We start from the raw sequence: 21,234 nt of genomic DNA, 5'->3' as shown, positions 1-21,234 counted from the left end.
TCTGCTAGGATTTCCGTCCAGTTAACTTTGGCCAGCTCCTCCCTCATGGCTCCATAGTCTCCTTTGTTCAACTGCAACACTGACACCTCCGATCTGCCCTTATCCTTCTCAAATTGCAGATAAAATCTTATCACATTATGGTCACTACCTCCTAATGGCTCCTTTACTTCAAGATCGCTTATCAAATCCTGTTCATTACACAAGACTAAATCCAGAATAGCCTTGTCCCTGGTCGGCTCCCATACAAGCTGTTCCAAGAATGCATCCTGTAGGCACTCTACAAGCTCCCTATCCTGGAGTTCAGCATCAGCCTGATTTTCCCAGTTCACCTGCATGTTGAAATCCCCCATAACTACTGCGACATTACCTTTGCCACATGCCAATGTTAACTCCCTATTGAACTTGCACCCAATATCCATGCTACTGTTTGGTGGCCTATAGACAACACCCATAAGGGTCCTTTTGCCCTTACTGTTCCTCAATTCTATCCACACAAACTCCACTTCTCCTGATCCTATGTCCCCCCTTGCAAAGGACTGAATCTCATTCCTCACCAACAGGGCCACCCCATCCCCTCTGCCCACATTTCTGTCCCTATGATAGCACGTATACCCTTGTACATTCATTTCCCAGGTCTGATCTCCCTGCAGTCATGTCTCCGTTATCCCAGCAACATCATATTCACCCATTCGCACCTGAGCTTCAAGCTCATCCGCCTTATTCCTGATACTTCGTGCATTCAGATATAGAATTTTTTGCCCATTTCTCCTCTCCCTGTTTAAATCGCTGCCTATTCTGCTTAACCCAGCTCCCTGAACTCCCATCGGGCTATACGCCCCTAGAATTTTGTTGTCCTTCCTAAATTTACTTATTCTTTCTGCACATTTAACTCCATGTTCCGTCAGACCATCCCTCTGTACATGTGTCCTCCTTATCACTTGTTCCGCCTCACCTTTCTCTGCTACACACTTAATATTCCGGAACCGTGTAGTCCCCACCTGTCCTTTATTCTTCATCTCGCTATCCTCTCTCGCATTCCCCGCCCCTTGCAAATTTAGTTTAAACCCCCCCCCCCCCCCCGAGAAGCACTAGCGAACTTTCCTGCAAGAATGTTAGTACCGCTTCAGTTCAGGTGTAAACCGTCGGAACAGATCCCACCTTCCCTGGAACAAAGCCCAATTATCTAAAAACCTGAAGCCCTCCCTCCTGCACCATCCTCTCAGTCACGTATTAACCTGTATAATCCTTCTGTTCCTTGCCTCACTCGCACATAGTCTCTAGGGTTTATAGAGATGGTGCATAAAAATAAAACAAACAAAAATCCAGTGAGAACATTGTTCATGAGAGAGGTCAGTGGAGAATGGCCAGACCGGTTCCAGCTGATGGGAAGACAACAGTAACTCAGATAACCACCCGTTACAACAGTGGTGTGGAGAAAGGGGTCTCTGTACGTACGGCAGGTCGAACGATGAAATGGGTGGACCTCAGCAGCAGGAGGCCACACCAGCTTCCACCGCCGTGGCCATTTTATTAGGTACACAGCGGTACTTAATGAACTTGCCACTGAGTGTACACACACATGCTGCCGCCTGGCACGTTGCACTCACGACTCGCTAACGCAGAAGTTTTGTAGGGAACAGACACACGCCGAAGATCCTGTTACCACTGGATACTCAGGCGCTGAGTCCTGTCTAACACTCTGCCAGCGTTCGAAGGCGCTCTAAGTGCACTGGTGTGTGGAATGACTATGAATTTATAGACTAGATATAATTAATCCACAGAAGCCTTGCACTGGTTTTTGCTTCAGGGATTTTACATATATGAATCATACATAAATATTTTATGAATAGTGTTTATTTGTGAACTAAAATATATTCATAAATTCACAGAAATATTTCATTACCATTATGGAAACAGACAATGTATTAAAACCAGGGATGCCAGAGCACATCTCAGTACTTTCATAGAGTGAATGTCATAGTGTCCTTCGATCCGTCTGGTCTGGTTACTCTGCAAAGTCCCATTGACTTCCATTTCTCACTTTCCACTGTACACTGGCTTCGTCCAGGCCCATTGGGGTTTACTTTGTGGAGTCTGGGAGTTGACATGAGACCCACTCAGTGTCAACCTGTTATCAGCAGGGGTTCAGCCCCCCACCCACTCGGGTCTGCTCTGGACGCCGGTTCTGGGACCACTTCCAAACCCGGAACACGGAGCACGACCGCAGCAGATTCTCAGCCAGTCTCCATCCCAAGTCCAAAAGAAAGGACTGGGATTCTCCGCGAACGTGAGGAGATGAGGCTGGGTCTCCACGGTGTAAAACGAAATGGTCCTGACCTCTCAAGTGAGATACACTCCCCCCTCCAGGGATGGGACTGGCAGGCAGACGGGATCCAGGTGACTGGAAAGAAGCAATCATCCCAGGGGGGTCGCCAGGCTCGTATCGCATTTATTTCACTCTCCGCACATTTATATTTACACTGACATACTGCTGACACCGGCCCCGGGACCCGACCCGTTTACAGACCTGGTTTGGAACTGGAGCAGATTCTCAGCCAGTTTCCATCCCAAGTCCAGAAGAAAGGATAGAGCTTCTCCGTGAATTTATTCCCGGTGAAGGTGTGGATATGGAACTTGGTCTCCGCATCGTAAAATGAAACTCTTCCCAACTCGTAACTGAGATAAACTCCCACCCTCCTGGGGAGGACACCGGCAAGGCAACGTGATCGAGTGAGATTGTTGACGTGAATCACGTCATCAACCAGCTCGATGGTCCAGAGTCCGGAGTCCGGTGTCAGTTTGATGTCCTTCTTCCTCTCCACAGACTCCGTGGCGATTCCCAGTCTCCAGCCCAGATTCTTCACCACCTGCACTTCCCAGTAGTGTCTCCCCGAGGTGAATCCCTCCGATCCCAGCACACAACCCCAGACCGTGAACCTCTTCCTGTTTTTATCGAAAATCTTCAGCACTGGGTTCCGCCTCAGTCCTTTGAGATCTTCAGACACCTCGAGCTCTGGATGTGCCGTTTCCACATCCAGGGTCACGGAGACTGGGGCGAGAAGCAAAAAATTAGGGAGATCCCAGGGTGATTTGTAGCTTACTGAGGGAGGGTACTTGAAGATAATTATTGGACTTTGAAATATAGAGACTTCTATATATCTAGCAAGTTGTAGTAGTATGTCATAATATTTGTACAAAATGTTATTTGTCGAGTTCCAATATTTAAGTTGTAATGTTTGTACTTTATTAGTCATCAAGTTACAATAGGGATACAATAAGATCTTTTAAGAGACTCTTAGAAGGGTACATGGAGCTTAGAAAAATAGAGGGCTATGTGGCAGGGAAATTCTAAGCAGTTTCTGGAGTGGGTTACATGGTTGGCACAACATCGTGGGCCAAAGGGCCTGTGTAGTGCTGTCAATTTCGATGTTTCTAAGTTTATTTGTCTATTTTATTAATTAAGAGATACAGCTCGGAAAAGGCCACCCACTAACCCACCTACTTAACAGTAGCTTAATTAAAGGACAATGTATAATGGCCAATTAATCGACTATCTGGCGTGTCTTTGGACAGTGGGAGGAAACCGGAGCACCCGGAGAGAGCCCACGTGGTCATGGAGAGAACGTACAAACTCCTTAAAGACAGCAGTGGGAATTGAACTCAGGTCACTGGTGCTGAAAAGTGTTATGCTAACTGCTTCATCACCAGACCACCATGAATACCCTTGATAACCCCTTCTCTCTTACCACTTACCACTCTGTGTGTATAGAAAAACTTGTCTCTGACGTCTTTAAGCTCAGCCACTCCCTCCCCAGCCTTAAAAGCATGTCTACACAAAGGAAAAGATTCTGCTTTCCTATCTATGCTTCTCAGGAACTTTGCAAATAGAAACCAATGCATTTGCTTATAGATTACAGTGGGAAGTATAGGCAGTCATCACGGTGTCCTTGTTCACAGAACCTTCTTGAATACATTTGTGATGGAAACTCCTCAAGGTGCCTTTTTTTTGCATTTGGAGTCAACATCACTGCTGATTATTGTCTGTCTAGTCTTACTGCTATCATGCTTCTCTGTGGGGGGTTGATGGGCTAGTGGAATGGGAGGTCACAGTCAATCAGATTCAGCATGGAGGGGAGGCCTTGAATACATGGTATTCAAAATTATGAGGGATACAGATACATGTATGCAGCCTTTTTCCTCCGAGGTTGGGCAAGACTACAACTAGAGGTCTTGGGTTGAGTGTGAAAAGTAAAATGTTTAAGGGGAACTTCTTCACTCAGAGGACAAGCAAGTGTAGAACAAGCTGCCAGTGGAAAAGGTGGGCGCGGTTTGATTTCAATGTGTAAGAGTCATTTGGATAATGGGAGGGGTATGAAGATGCATGTCAATCAGACTGCACAATAACAGATCGGCTCAGCACACTATTAATTTTTACTTACTGAGATACAGAGGGGATAGGCCCTTCTGGGCCTTCAAGCTACACCACCCGGTGATCCTTCAATTTAATTCTTGCCTAACCATGGGACACTTGTCCAATCAAGAACCTATTAATTGCTGTTCCAAATACACCCAACAACCTGGCCTCCACAGCTGCCTGTGGTAACAAATTCCAAAAATTCACCACCAACTGGCTAAAGAAATTTCTCCACATCTGTTTTAAAAGGATGCCCCTCTATCCTAAGGCTGTGCTGTCTTGTCCTAGACTACACCACCACGGGAAACATCCTTCCCACATCTTCCTTGTCAAGGTCTTTCAACATTCGAAATGTTTCAATGAGATCCCCGCCCCACCATCCTTTTAAACTCCAGCAAGTAAGAATCAGGGCCATCAAATGTTCTTCATATGATAACCCTTTCATTCCCAGAATCATCCTTCTGAATCTCCTCTGAACCCTCTCCAATGCCAGCACATCTTTTCTTAGATGAGGGGCCAAAACTGTTCACAATATTCAAGGTGAGGCCTCACCAATGCCTTCTAAAGCCTCAGCATCACATCCCTGCTCTTGTTTCCTAGACCTCTTGAAATGAATGCTAACATTGCATTTGCCTTCCTCACCCCCAACTCAACCTGCAAGTTAACTTTCAGGTGTTCTGCACAAGGACTCTCAAGACCCTTTGCATCTCAGAATTTTGGATGTTCTTCTCATTTAGAAAAACAGTCTTCACATCTATTTTGACTACCAAAGTGCACAACCATGCATTTTCCAAAATTTTATTTCATTTGCCACTTCCTTGCACATTCTTCTAGTCTAAGTTGTTCAGCAGCCTGTTTCCTAAGTCCCAGTTGTAATCTCCTCAAAGAATTCCAACAGGTTCATCAGGCAATATTTTCCCTTAATGAAACTCTGTTGACTTTGTCCTATGTGACCAAGGACTCCATAACATCTTCCCAACCACTGAGGTCAGGCTAACTGGTCTATAATTTCCTTTTGACTACCTTCCTTTTTTAAAGATTGGAATGACATTTGCAATTTTCCAGTCCTTTGGCACCATGCTAGAAGTCCAATGATTTTTGAAAGATCTTTACTAATGCCTCCACAATCTCTACTGTTACCTCTTTCAGGACCCTAGAGTGCTGTTCATCTGGTCCGGCTGACTTATGTACTTACAGCTTTTTGAGCACCTTCTCCTTGTTATTGTAACTGCACTCACTTCTCTTCTCACACACACTACAACATCTGGCAGACTACAAGTGTCTTCCACAGTGAAGACTGATGCAAAATACTCATTCAGTTGATCTACCATCTTCTTGTCCCCTGTTATTATTTCTCCAGCCTCATTTTCTAGCGGTCCTATATCCACCCTAATCTCTCAATTATTTTTTACATACTTGAAAAACTTTTACTATCCACTTTGCTATTACTTGCTAGCTTGCTTTCATATTTTATCTTTTCCTTCCTAGTGATTCTTTTAGCTGCTCTCTGGAGATTTTTAAAAGCTTCTCAATCCTCTATCTTCCTGCTAATTTTTGTTTTATGCCCTCTCTTTACATTAGCTTTGACTTCTCTTCTCAGCCATGGTTGTACTATTTTGCCATTTGAGTATTTCTTCAGTTTTGGAACACATCTGTCCTGCACCTTCCTCGTTTTTCCCAGAAACTCAAGCCATTGCTGCTCTGCCGGTATCTCCTTCCAATTAACTCTGGCCATCTCCTCTCTCATCCTTTACTCCACTGAAAGACATATTAAATTGAACTCAAACATATTGCGATTATTGCTTCCTAAAGCCTCTTTTACCTTAAGCTCCCTAATCACTTCTGGTTCATTACATAACATCCAATCTAGTATTGCTGATCCCCCTAGGTGCCAGAAGCTGACTGGACAAAAAAGGCATTTCATGGGCATTCAACTCTCTTGATATCCATTACCACCCCAATTTTCCCAGTCGACCTGCATGTTAAAACCTCCCAAGACTATATAAACATTGCCCTATTGACACGACTTAAGAAGAGTATCTCTTATAAGGAAAATTGAGTGAGTTAAAGGTTCTCTCTATGGAGCGAAGGAGGATGGCAGAAATCTTGATAGGTGTGTATTAGATAAAAAGATGTACAGATAGAGCTATTCCCCCTGGGTAATATGAATTGGACAAACTTGATTGGACAAATATACATGGGGTTATCAGAGGTAGGTTTTTCATAATACAGAGAGTGGTTAAATGTATGGAAAGTGCTGTCTGGTGTTATGAGTGCTGAACATACTTGATGGAAATGGAGTGCAGGGTTAACCTTCTCCCCCCCCCCTTGAAAACTATGCTGCTAATGAGAGAGAGTAATGAAGAACAGGGGTAAAGACATCTGCTACAGATAAGAGAGAGAGAGAGAGACAATTGATTTATGTATTATGGCTTCTTCACTTATTGTTTATCTTTCGCTACAAAGTCATTTCTTTACTCGTTAACATTCCCGAGGAGACAGCAGGAGTGGCTTAGTTTGATGGACGTGGACATATTGAGTTGATGGATGGCTGATACCCCATCAGTGGGGATAAAAGACAGGTCTGGGAAGACACCCTCAGACACACCAGTGGACACTGACAGAGTGTTGTGCACCTACAGGACGGTGGGGGGGGGGGGTTGAGGTCCAAATCAGAAGATCGATCACAAAGCTCACAGTGTGATGGCAGGGCCGGTGGGGACTTGTGTGTGTGTGTCCACTCATGCCAGGGTGAGGAGTCCACCACAGTAGAACGGTCTAGCCGAGAACGGAGGGGTCATAACTGAATGACCACAATGATACAACGGAATCAGAATACAACAGAATGTTTGCTGGCTGCAGCTGCTCAATCTCTTGCTCGCTCTCTTTCTCTCTCTCGCCAACAATTACAACACAACAACCACTACCTCAGCGTGAACGAACTGAACTGAACTTTATATTCTTCTATGACAATTCATTTACCCCTAGACATTGATAGAGCTTGTTTCTTAATTATTGATTATTATTCCTACACTTCTATGTTGATTATTGCTAAACTATTTTATATGTATATTTGTATTATTGATGCTATTTTGCTTATTTTACTAATAAACACCTTTAGTTACGGTACCAGCAGACTCCAACGGATTCTGCTATTGCTGCTGGTTTGTTAACCGAGTTACGGGGTACGTAACAAATTGGGGGCTCGTCCGGTATTTGATCACAGTATGGGGGGGGGGGCGGTGAATCGGGATAGAAGTCCCTTATCCGATCTGGTTGTGTGGATAACCAGACCGGAAACCAATAGAGATGGAGATTGACAAATTTTTGAAAGACCCAGCTATGGGGGCATTAGAGGATGCCAGAAAGAAGGAATTGTTGAGTATAGCGAGATGGTTGAATCGCTCGGCGGTTAAACCAGCGATGCAGAAGTCGGCGATACAGAGAGCAATAGCCGCACATTATTTATCCCAGAACATGTTCCTGGTAGAGGTGTTGGAGCTGTTCCCTGAGAGTAAACCAGACAGGGGTGAGCTCCAGCTTCAGTTAGAAAAATTAAGTTTGGCTGAGGAGGAAAAGAAAAGGGAGCATGAGCTCCGGATAAGGAAGCTAGAGTGGGAAGAAGCTGAAAGGTAGAGGGAAGAAAGGGAGAGAGAGAAGCAGTTTGAGCTGGAAGAATGTTAAAGGCATCGAGGGGAGAAGATCAGGTAGCAGACCCAAACAAGGGGTTCAAGATTGGTCAGGAGATTAAGTTGGTTCCCCCGTTCGAGGAGATGGATGTCGATAGGTACTTCCTCCATTTTGAGAAAGTTGCTGTGAATCAGAACTGGCCTAAGAGGAAGTGGGCTGTTCTGTTACAGAGTGCTCTTAAGGGGAAGGCTCAGCAAGCTTACTCGGCATTGTCTATGGATGAGGCTAAAGATTATGATGAAGTAAAAAGGGCTATACTGAGGAGTTATAAATTCGTTCCGGAGGCATACCGGCAGAAGTTCCAGAACTTGAGAAAGCTGTGGAACCTTACATATTTAGAGTTTGCCTGTGAGATGCAAATGTATTGTGAGTGTTGGTACACCTCAAAAGGGGTCACTGGGGATTATGACAAACTGCTACAGCTAATGCTGATCGAGCATTTCGAAGGTTGTGTCCCTGAAGGTATGAGGACGTACGTGGACAAGAAGGAGACAGAAACTCTGTCTGCGACTGCCAAGTTAGCAGACCAGTATGCCTTAACTTACAAGATAAAATTTCCCCCAAATAAGAACTACCAGAGAGGTAGTAGAGTCGGTAGGGAAAGCCCACTGGCTAAGTCTGAGAATAAGCAGGGGACTACCGGAAAAGGCAAGGAGAAGGAAAAGCAGGCTGGCAGGAAGTTTCCCAGCTTTACATGTTATAATCGTGGAAAGGCTGGCCATATAGCATCTAAGTGCATGGCTCCGAAGAAGGAGACAGGAAAAGGAAAAACGACAACCCCCGACTGGTTGCATTGAGCTGGTCAACAGATTGATGAGGAATGCAAGGTTAGGTAGAGCCCAAGAGGGGTGTGAGAGGTTCATTTCGGAAGGGATGGTATCAGTGAAGGAGGGAGAAACCCCAGTTCCAGTGCGGATGTGGAGAGATATTGGGGCTGGTCAGTCATTGATCCTAAGGCAGGTGATAAACTGGAAACTAATAGAATTAAAGATCCTGAAGATAAAATTGATGACCTGCTTAAAATTAATGAGTGGTGTGGAAGTTCAGCAAATGGGCTTAGTTTGGAAAACATTGGTGATAAGCTAACTCCAGTGAAGGGAGTCGGTGAAGGCCTATTCCAAGCTGGTGAGCCAGCTGGTCACATGAGAGTTAAGTGGAAAAGAGGCAAGGGTTGTCCAAATGCCACTTTGAATAACAAAATCTGGTTTTGCAGGAATTTGATTTTTTTTGGTAACAAAGTGTGTGAATAATAAAGACAAGGTCATTGCAGGTTGATTGACTAAATGTTAAGTTGAAAAGTAAAATAGAGATTAGTATTTGCACAAACTTCTATAATGTATGATATTATAATCACACATGTATTGGTTCACACTTTGTAATATACACCTAAGCTAAGAATTAATTCCACTGTGGAGAAAGAATTACTGGCACTTATCCTGGCGATACAGCATTTTGAGGTCTACATTTGTTTGGCACAGAGACCATTAATTGTTTATACTGATCACAACCCCTTGGTATTTTTGGCTAACATGAAGAATAAAAATAGACGGTTATTAATTTGGAGTCTGTTGATACAAGAATTCGATATTAAAATGCAACATGTAAAGGGGAGTGATAATGTAATTGCTGATTGTTTATCCAGGTGTTAATTTGAAAATATATCTGTATTATTCTTGTAGTTGATGACCACTTCCATATTATATTAGACTCTGTAATGTGCTTTACTAGTTAATATTCACTATGGTGAAAATTCCTTGATGGATGGGGGTTTTATGAGTGCTGAACAGACCAGATGGAAATGGGGTGCAGAGTTAACCATCCCCCCCCTTGAGAACTATGAACTATTGCTGTTGCTATGCTGCTAATGAGAGAGAGAGAGATGAAGAACAGAGGCAGAGACATCTGCTACAGATAAGAGAGAGACAATTGGTTTATGTATTATGGATACTTCACTGATTGTTTATCTTTCGCTACAAGGACGTTTCTTTGCTTGTTAACATTCCTGAGGAGACAGCAGGAGTGGCTTAGTTTGATGGATATGGACATATTGAATTGATAGATGGTTGATACCCCGTCAGTGGGGATAAAAGACAGGTCTGGGAAGACGCCTTCAGACACACCAGTGGACACTGACAGAGTGTTGTGCACCACAGGAAGGTGGGGACTAAGAGGACCGAATCAGAAGATCGGTCAATAAAGCTCACAGTGTGACAGCAGGGCCGGTGGGGACTTGTGTGTGTGTCCACTCATGCCAGGGTGAGGAGTCCACCACAGTAGAACGGTCTAGCCGAGAATGGAGGGGTCATAACTGAATGACCACAACGATACAACGGAATCAGAAGACAAGAGAAGGTTTGCTGGCTGCAGCTGCTCAATCTCTTGCTCGCGCTCTCTCTCTCTCTCCAACAATTACAACACAACAACCACTACCTCAGCGTGAATGAACTGAACTGAACTTTATATTCTTCTATGACAATTCATTTACCCCTAGACATTGATAGAGCTTGTTTCTTATTATTGATTATTATTCCTACACTTCTATGTTTATTATTACTAACCTGTTTTATATGTATATTTGTATTATTGATACTATTTTGCTTATTTTACTAATAAATACTTTTAGTTACAGTACCAGCAGACTCCAACGGATTCTTCTATTGCTGCTGGTCTGTTAACCCAGTTACGGGGTACGTAACACTGGGTATTGACAGAGCCAGGTACATTACTGATATTTAACATTTTGATGGGCATGTAGATAAAAGAAAAATGGAGGGATATGTGGCGAGGAAAGGTTTGGTAGATTATGGACTAATTTAAAGGGTCAGAACAATATCGTGGGCTGAAAAGCCTGTACAGTGCTGTACTGTTCTATGTACCATGTTCTGAATTTGTGTGTGTCAGATTTACCTCGCTTAATGACATCCAATGTTTCACCCAATGCTGTGTTCCCCAAAAAGGGGTGATCGAATTTTGCAACCGATAGGACACCACCATCTGCCACTGATAATGTATAGTCCTCCTCACTGATCCTGCAAAAAGTAAGCAACCAATTGTGAACATCAACATCTTTTCTAATTACTTCACATAACTGTGAGGAGTTTGAGTCAAGTGTATCTTACCTCCTCTTCCAGTTATCTTTCTCCTGAAAGCAATAAAACACAAATGTGAATTTGATGAGACTGAATGGTTCCAAGCTGCTACAAACTAATATGGATTCCCAAACACGGATAACAAGAGGAGGTTGCATGAAGGAGGTAAAAGCACAGGAGAAAGTCCAAGCAGGAAGAACGTTTGTACCTGATGTTTGTCTGAAAGGATGCAATTACGAGGAATGAGAAAATATGACCACCACAATGAAAGGAATAATTAGTTTTAGAATATCACCAGAATTCATAGGCTGGATGTGGATGTTATATCTACTTGTGTAAAAACCAAACCTCAATATTAAATATCTGAAGTAGTAAACGGTAAATCCCAAAGGAGCTTTAGTGAACAGAATGTGTAACTCAAAAAATTATGGACAAATAAAAGTGAACCCTAACCTCCAGCAATTTCTCCCTCTCTCTGTCTGTCTGTCTTTTTGCCTTTCCTCATTCTGTCTCCCCTATTATCCCGTCTCTTCTCATCTCCAGCTCCTCCCATGGTCCACGGTCCTCTCCTATCAGATTTCACTCTTAACCCCATTACCTCTTTCACCGCTCACCCCGCAGCCTCCACAGCCCAGCCCCGCCCCCCTTCGCTGAAATGCGGTGGAGATTTGCCTCTCTTTGGTGTCAACAGGATGTATTTTTTGAGTGCCAGAAACCGACTGGGCAAATTACAAGCAGATGAATAAACACGGATGCATACCGGAAAGAATGTAAATCTGATTTGAGAGTCTAGTATTAGCTCCCGCTCGTAGACACAATCACGCTCGTACCCACCACACCGGGCACATTCACAGCGTGTAAATGTCCGTGCCAATGTCAGAGGAATATTAACGCTGGGAAAACAGATAAAGGACTAGAAGGACTAGAGCAACCGCGGAGGGGTGTGTGTGTGTGTGTGTGTGTGTGTGTGTGTGTGTGTATAGGGGGGCAGGGGGTAGGGGTGTGTACAATGCAGACAGTGTGCGAGGATAGTTAATGCGGTAACAATAACGGATTCACCTTGCAAGGGATGAAGCACCTCTGTTTTAAATCAGTTCAAATTAATCAGAAAATCGCGCGTTTATAGTATTTCAAAATTATCGCCTAATTTCATGTAAACACGTGACAAATAAAACTAACGTTGAAACAAACTGAAATATAATCCCTCACCCTCAGGCATATCACGTCATCTCCTTGATCAACCTGTTTCTGTAATGTTGAGAGTTCATGCGCTACAGAATTTAAATAATCTTCAATCTCCCAAAGATTTTTCTCCATTTTATTTAAAATCTTCCGCGCTTCTTCCTCGAGTTCTCCGAGAATGCGCTGCTGTTTCTGCTCGAGAATCTGGTGCATTCTGGCGAATTCCGACTTGATGTAGGACTCCAGGCTGCGCCTCTGTACCTGCCACACAGAAGGGGAATATATTTAGACACGATAAGCATAAACGAATTGACACAAGTTGGCGCCTTTCCATGAAACGAGACCTCACCTCGACTCCAGAAATCTTGAGTTTTTGTTCTTGATGCATTTCCTCGATCACTGATTTCTTTTTTGTGAGAGAATTTATGGAAGACTTAACTTGATGCTGAGAATGTGTTTGTTAAAAAAGAAGAAAAAACAGAACGAGAGAGTTAGATATTAAAATACAAGGAAATAGCTGCGTGATCAAACTGTTTTCGCCTTTACCTTGACGATTTCCACCGCTTCTTTAAGCGGCATGATATTGTGAGACTTGTGTTCGCGCGCTGTTGCACAAATCAGACAGATGACTTTCCCGTCCGTTTCACAAAACAGCTTAAATTCTTCGTCGTGTTCTCGGCAGAGAGATTTCCTTCCCTTCTCTTTCAGATTCATGTTTAATTTCTGAGCCTTCTCAACCAGATTTGCCAATGCCCGATTTACTCTCAGAGAGCGATCGCTCAACACCTCTCTACATTGCGGGCAGTAATTTCTCTTCTCCTTCCCTAACCGTGTGATACAGGAGCGGCAGAAGTTGTGCCCACAGTCCAGTGACACCGGATCATCGAATACATCGCGACAGACAGGACAAATTAACTCCTCGGTCAAACTCTCAACTTGGTGTTTCGAAGCCATTATTAACTCTGGCATTTCCTCGTCCAAAACTCTTCCGCTTTCGGAGAATTGCAGAACTACTGCAATACCTCGAGCATCCACTGTAGCACTCGGGATATGAAAATTAAATGGACTAATGTCGCTGGAGGAGAGCGGAGTAAATCCATCCTGGCATTTTCTAACCAATTCCACAGGAAGGAAGGATTGCTAAGATAGCAAGTTGACCCGACTATCACTGAGGCGGCATAGTGGTTAGTATAGCACTTCACCGTGTCAGTGACCGGGTTCAATTCTCGCTGTAGGCTGCAAGGAGTTTGTACCATCTCCCCCTGACCACGCGAGTTTCCCGGAGCTCCAGTTTTCTCCCACATTCTAAAGACGTACGAGCTACCTTTAGAAGTGGGCTCACTACGTTAGTGCCAGAACGTATAGTGACACTTGTGGGCTGTCGCAGTAAATCCACGGGTAGTGTTGGTTGTTGAGTCAAACCACACTTTTCATTGTATATTTCAGTGGGTAAGCTAATCCTTATGAGAGCCATGGTAGCCGGGTGTAATGAGCTCTTTCTGCCTGTGTAGGAGACGGACAGCGTTGGGCTCCGAGTTTACTGGACAACCTGAACTTGTTAATTGTTGTCGTAAGGAAACTTGGTTTCCCCGGTGCTTTATTTTTAATCTTAAGTTGATTTTGAGAGGTATGGATTTTCTGTGTTCTGTGACAATTTAAGTGGACTCTCAATTAGCGCTTATCATAGGATCCTAGCTTTGAGAATGTTACATCTCACAGCGTCGCTCTGCCAAGCCACGGATTGTCATGGTGGATAAACCCTGATTGCTGTCTCCCACATGAGAGTCTACCTTTCCTCTGCACTTGGCATCAGTCTTTGCCAGCGTATGCCGTGACAAACGGGTCTGATAACACTTCAGACAGCTTTTGATCGCATGTGGGGAAATGGTGGTTAAGTGGAAATCTGGAACCACTGTTAGCGAAATTATTTCTGTAAAAAAGCAGGAGATCTGGAGAAAATATTGTATTGCAAGGTGGCAGATACATGAACACTATTGAGACATGACAGCAGAATATGCAGGGTAAGACACATCTAGCTTTCTGGTGCCTGGCGAGTGAAGAATTTTCTGTCATCACATCTGATGTAATTCTTGAGCTCACTTGCTCTGCATTAACCCCATGAGTGGAAATCACTTCCCTCTTTCTGATTGGTTAACTCATGCAGCTCCAGAGACAAGCCCCGTTGGATAGGAAGATGGAGTTCTCAGGTACATGTGCCAGTTCAGGGATATCCTTCCACTTTCCTGATTCAGGTTGGCTTCCTGGATTAATAGTACAGGTAAAGTGAGTGAAATATTGGCCCAAGGGGTTTCTGTTTGTGGTCGAATACCATCCTGCTCCTCACAGACCACATCGACTCATGAACACTCAGTGCTAAAGGTACTGGATCTATTTAAACACAAGCGATTCTGCAGATGGTGAAAATCCAGAGCAACACACACAAAATGCTGGAGGAACTCAGCAGGACAGGCAGCATCTATGGACAGAAACAAACCATCTATTCAAATCCTGTCCCATTTAGCATGGTAACCATTACAAGCAGCATTATAGGGTCTAACTCCGAGGGAAACACCTAAGTTTACAGTAAAAGGTAAACATTGTGGAGGGAGAATAACGAGGAATATTTCACTCATAATCACTGCATTAAGAATCTCTCTCACAGCATTTAAGAATCATCAATACAAAGCTAAAATAGCCAAAACATAGAAATCTACCAATGGGATTAACAGATGAAAATCAACGGTTGGTATGGGCATGATGGGTCAAAAGGTGCTACATGAGTCAATGACTGGGTATTGATAGTGAATGATCAGCCATGATCTCAGAATGGCGGTGCAGACTCGAGGGACCGAATGGTCTACTTCTGCACCTATTGTCTATTGTCTATTGACTCTATGGAGTTTCTATTTAATGTTTTTTAGATCTCATGGGTGTTTGTCCGATCTTCTCTTAAAACTGAGACTCATGATTAAATGAATATTGCCACAAACTGTTGAAACAAATAATTCAGAATATAATTGCTCTCGTCTATTGTTTGCATGATTTGCCTGTTTTTCTTTTCTCTGTGTTGGTCTTGGTGTTATTTTAAATTGGGCTCATTTGGATTTCTTGTTTTGAGGCTGCCTGTAAGCAAACAAATCTCAAGGTTGTATAATTTAGATATTCTTTGATAATTATATATACTTTGAACTTGAACTTTGAATTAAGTTCCCTGTGATAATCAGTTCCTTGTGGAACCGAGAAAATGCTAGGAGGAAAATACGAGACACCTAAAACTTGGTCTGGTCAGAACCTGAGTCAAGATTAAAAGGAATTAATGTCCTTCAGAGTCTTGTTATTTATTAACTAAGAAGGGTTATTGAGACGTTCCCACTCAGTGATCTTTGATGGAATTGTAACCCATTTATCTGGTTACCAAGTTCACAGTCTGCTTTAAAAATGAGAGATGCCAGATTCAGATTATTGACTGGAGCTGGCACCTTCAAAGGTCTCTTGCTACACCAGTATCACACTATAGCTTCATTGTGGCCTAACTGCAAATGTCACCACACTCTTTAAGGAGGAAGGCAAAAGAATGAAAATTGTAGGCTTTTTAGCCTAACGTCAGTCGTTGGGAAAGTGTTGGCGTTCTATTACTAAGGATAAGGTTTTGGCGTACTTTGAGACTAATGATAAAATAAGTCAAAGTCAGCATGGTTTCTGTAAAGGGAAATCTTGCCTGACAAATCTGTTAGAGTTCTTTGAGGAAGTAACAAGCAGGGTGGACAAGGGAAAAGCAATGGATGTCATTCACTTGGATTTTCAGAAGGCATCTGATAAGGTGCCACACATCAGATTGCTTAACAAGATAAAATCCTTTGGTGTTACAGGAAAGATACTGGTGTGGATAGAGGAACGGCTGGCAGGCAGGGGGCAGCAAGTGGGAATAAAAGGGGCCTTTTTAGGTTGTCTGCTAGTGACTAGTGGTGTTCCTCAGGGGTCAGTATTGGGACTGTTACTTTTCACATTGTTTTTCACAGATTTGGATAATGGAATTGATGGCTTTGTGGCAAAGTTTGTGGATGATACGAAGATAGGTGGAGGTAGTGCTGAGGAAGCAATGTGGCTGCAGCTGGACTCAGGCAAAGTGGAAGAAAAGGGAAAAATGTGGCAGGTGGTATACAGTGTTGGGAAAAGTATGATAATCCATTTTGGTAAAAGAAATAATACTGCAGACTATTATCTAAATGAGGAGAAGGTTCAAACATCAGAGGTGTAGAGAGACTTAGGAGTCCTCGTCAAGACTCCCAGAAGGTTAATTTAAATGGTTGAGTCTGTGGCAAATGCAATGCTGGCATTTATTTCAAGGGGAATATGATATAAAAGCAAGGAGATAATTCTGATAGTCAGGCCGCATTTGCAGTGTTGTCAACAGTTTTGGGCACCATATCTCAGAAATGATGTGTTGTCTTTGGAGAGAGTGCAGAGGAGGTTTCTGAGGATGGTTCCAGGAATGAAAGGGTTAACATACGAGGAACATTTGGCAGCTTTGAGTCTATACTCACTGGAATTTAGAAGAATGCGGGGTGGGAGTGGGGTCCTTTTCGAAACCTGCCGAACTGTCAGGAGGGGCCGGATGGACCCAAACGCAGGACGCAGACACTTAAGTACTAGGGGGAGGACAGGATGGGGATGCCATGGCACTAAAGGGTAGAGCTAGGGTTCAGGTAGATCGGGTTCGGGCAGGCAGAGCGGAGCGGGCTCCCAGGGTTCGGGCAGGCAGTTCCTCAGGGTTCAGGGTTCGGGCAGGCAGGTAGACAGGTCCTTGGATTCAGGCAGGCAGGTGGACAGGTCCCTGGATTCAGGCAGGCAGGCAGGTCCTCAGGGTTCAGGCAGGCAGGTGGACAGGTCCCTGGATTCAGGCAGGCAGGCAGGTCCTCAGGGTTCAGGCAGGCAGGTAGACAGGTCCCTGGATTCAGGCAGGCAGGCAGGTCCTCAGGGTTCAGGCAGGCAGGTGGACAGGTCCCTGGATTCAGGCAGGCAGGCAGGTCCTCAGGGTTCAGGCAGGCAGGTAGACAGGTCCCTGGATTCAGGCAGGCAGGCAGGTCCTCAGGGTTCAGGCAGGCAGGTGGACAGGTCCCTGGATTCAGGCAGGCAGGCAGGTCCTCAGGGTTCAGGCAGGCAGGTGGACAGGTCCCTGGATTCAGGCAGGCAGGCAGGTCCTCAGGGTTCAGGCAGGCAGGTAGACAGGTCCTTGGATTCAGGCAGGCAGGTGGACAGGTCCCTGGATTCAGGCAGGCAGGCAGTTTAGATAAGCCGGCGGAGAGCCCTCCCTGGGCGGGCTGCATATATCCTGGGTAGGGACGCCCCCCCAGGCGGAAACACCAGAGGCCTGGGCAAGGCGCGAACCCCTAGGCGGGTGCGGGGCACTATCCCAGAGTTCGGGTGGAAGCGGAGGATGGGGCAGAACCCCCACCGGGCAGCGGCAGGTCGGCCGGAGCTGCCTGACGGAGGCAAGGGATAGGTACGGGCAGAACCACTGTCCGGCTTACACGAAAGACAGATAAACAGCAAATGTGCAAAAGACAACAGATTGTGGAAATTTTAAAAAGAAAAGCAATATTGTAATCTGAGCAAAACACACAAAATGCTGGAGGAACTCAGCAGGCCAGGCAGCATCTATGGAAAAAAGTACAGTTGATGTTTTGAGCCAAAACCCTTTGGCAGGACTGGAGAGAAAAAGCTGACAAGTTGATTTAAAAGGTGGGTGAGAGAAATGATTCTTAAGAATGCATTTAGAATGTGCTGACACAGAAAGAACGTGCAAAGCAACTTGCAGGGCAACGTATAAACCAATTTGCAAAATCAGGATGAAACAATAGCTTGCTGATTAAAGAAGCGATACAGGTAACGGGAAGACATGCTTAACGGTTGAACAATAACGGTGTTAATGCGCTGAGGCTGATAAGTGGGCCAAAGGGGTAATCACATTTGTAATTTTGTAATGAGATTAAAGAAGAATGTAGGGTATAAAAAACTGTGCAAAGTGTAATTCGGCACTCAATCTAGCAGGAGCTGGTTGGGTCCGACTCTGCAGACTCGAAAAATAAAGTTTACCGTTCTGCAAATTGCTGAGACTCAGTGTGTTTCTGACAACGTGGGGGCTCGTCCGGGATCCACACTCCGGCCACGGTGGACACGAGGAAGGACATCGGAGACGGTGCACCCCGCCGAGTTTGGCGGTCCCTGACTCCTTGCTCGTCGCTCCAACGCGGCTTGAGCGAGTGATATCCGGACAGCGCAGAGCGGTAAACGGGGAGAAGGGGACAGTACCTGGTACTGGAAGTCCCCAGGACGCACCGGGTAAGTGCCTACTATTATAGTAGAAAGGTGCGGGAATAAGTAAGGACGGAGAAGACCGGGATCGCTACCCGGGGGTCCTCCTGATTAAGTAAGAGCGGAATAAGATGGGTGGGGGTGGCTCTAAAAAGAAAGAGGAGACGGAGAAGACCGGGACCATACCCGGGGGTTCCTCCTGATAGCCCCCTCGGTAGAATGTTTGAGAATTGGGGATGTGGAAGACTAAAAGGGAAACAAAAGAAAAAAATGATACAGTACTGTTTAATTTGGTCGAAACAGCCGATAGAAAAACCTGCGGTCTGGTGGTCGTGGCTTGGGTCTGAGGAGGATTGGGTACGACAAGCCTTAAACATTTACGTTAATTCAAAACCAAGTGTAAAACCGGAAGAAATTGCTTATGCTTTTTGTTGGGCTCCCTGGCCAGGAGTAACAACAAAGAGTTTTAAATTGGGCATTAAAGGGGAGCGGAAGTGGGACCCACTCGATCATTTACCCCCTCCCTATGTCCAGCCTTCTACGCCCCTTGCGGGAGCAGAGGGAGGACGTGAAGAAAGTGAAAAAACAGAAGAAATAGACCCGGAGAGGGATGTTAGGGAAAAAGCAAAAGCAAGGATCGAAACAAGGAGTGTGACAGGAGCAGATAAGAAAAAGAAAGACGAATTAAAAAAGGAAGAGGTACAGCTGTGTCCCCTTCGAGAGGTTCCAATGGGAGGAGAACGGGGAGGAACAGGATTTGTAAACGTCCCTCTGACAAGTACCGAAGTACGAGGATTTAAGAAAGATATGAAAACTTTATTAGAAGATCCGATGGGACTGGCAGAACAGTTGGATCAATTCTTAGGACCTAATGTTTACACTTGGGAAGAAATGCATGCGATTATGGGAACGCTATTTTCTGCACAAGAGAGGCAAATGATACGACAAGCTGCAATATCAATTTGGGGAAGGGAACAGCCGAATGAGTTACCGGGGGACCGGAAATTTCCAGTAAACGACCCACAGTGGGACAAACAAGCAGAAGAGAGAAGACGGCAATATCCCATTGCCATGGAAGGGAGGAGGGGATTACAACCTGTAATTGAGACATTAGTATCAGATGGACTCCTGGAAGAATGTATGTCACCCTTTAATATCCCCATCCTACCGGTCCGAAAGCCCGACGGCACGTATCGAATGGTTCAAGATCTGAGAGGCTTAAATGCGGTAGTCCAAACACGATACCCGGTAGTGCCTAACCCCTATACATTAATGAGCAAAATACCTCCTGAACATGAATGGTTCAGTGTGATAGATCTAAAAGATGCCTTTTGGAGTTGCCCGTTGGAGGAAGGTAGCCGAGATATGTTCGCATTTGAATGGGAAAATCCCTTCACTGGGCGGAAGAAGCAACTCCGGTGGACCGTCTTGCCCCAAGGGTTCACGGAGTCCCCAAACCTATTCGAACAGGTACTGGAGCAAGTATTGGCTGGATTCCATTGTACCGAAAAGAACCAACTATTACAGTATGTCGATGACCTACTACTATCGGGACCAGCAGAGGAGGTAGTGCGAGACGATACTATAAGACTCCTGAATTACCTAGGAGAAAAAGGATTGCGGGTGTCCAAGAAGAAACTGCAATTTGTCGAGAAGGAAATAACATATCTCGGACACAGAGTCAGTAAAGGGCACCGCCAAATAACCCCAGAAAGAATAGCGGGAATAACTAAAATACCGCTTCCCAGGACAAAGAAGGAAATAAGACAATTTCTGGGCTTAGTGGGCTATTGCCGGATTTGGATAGAAAATTATACCTCCCTGGTGAAGTTTATGTACGACAAATTGGCAAAGGAAGACCGGGGAATAATCAGCTGGACCGAAGAAGAAGAACAGAAGTTCAGGAAAATAAAAGGGCAACTAATTTGGGCCCCGGTATTAACACTGCCAGCACTGGAAAAGCCCTTTCAGCTGTATGCAACAAACAATGAAGGAACTGCGTTAGGAGTACTAACCCAAGAAAAAGGAGGAAAGCGGCAACCTGTGGCCTTTTTATCAAAAATGTTAGACCCGGTATCCCGGGGATGGCCGACGTGCATACAAGCCGTAGCGGCAGCAGCCGTACTAGTAGAAGAAGCACGGAAATTAACCTTTGGGGGAAGAATGACGGTGTATACCCAGCACTCCGTTAGCACCCTCTTAGCCCAAAAAGCTCAGCGGTGGTTGACGGACTCTCGCATACTGAAATACGAAACCATTCTGATGGTCGGGGATGATGTAAGCTTTGAAAGGAACAATAGTTGTAACCCGGCACAGTTCTTATACGGGGAATCAACAGGGGAGCCCGACAAACATCAGAAGGCGAGTGGAAGACCCCGGCGGACGGCAAGTACTGAATAAGGAAGTAACTCGTCATATACTGCAACAACTACACCAACAAAGCCATTGGGGAGTGCAAGCTATGTGCGACACTATCCTAAGGGACTATGTTTGTAAAGGGATATTCACACTAGCTCAACAGGAGGTGTGGGGCTGTTACACCTG

General features: G+C 44.8%; 1 protein-coding gene across 1 annotated transcript; it reads right to left on the bottom strand.

Moving 5' to 3' along the window:
• Window positions 1-1,847: 1,847 nt before the first annotated feature.
• On the bottom strand, window positions 1,848-13,461 carry LOC132394707 (zinc-binding protein A33-like). Its single transcript, XM_059971090.1, has 6 exons — window positions 12,922-13,461; window positions 12,725-12,820; window positions 12,403-12,636; window positions 11,224-11,246; window positions 11,012-11,133; window positions 1,848-3,049 (listed from the first exon to the last, which is right to left on the bottom strand). The coding sequence occupies exons 1-6, from the start codon at window positions 13,342-13,344 to the stop codon at window positions 2,520-2,522; spliced, it is 1,428 nt and encodes a 475-aa protein (XP_059827073.1). The 5' UTR covers window positions 13,345-13,461; the 3' UTR covers window positions 1,848-2,519.
• Window positions 13,462-21,234: the final 7,773 nt, after the last annotated feature.

This window comes from Hypanus sabinus, chromosome 5, assembly GCF_030144855.1.
Source record: "Hypanus sabinus isolate sHypSab1 chromosome 5, sHypSab1.hap1, whole genome shotgun sequence".
NCBI classification, from domain to species: Eukaryota; Metazoa; Chordata; class Chondrichthyes; order Myliobatiformes; family Dasyatidae; genus Hypanus; species Hypanus sabinus.
This window is presented reverse-complemented; position numbering and strand designations above follow the sequence as displayed.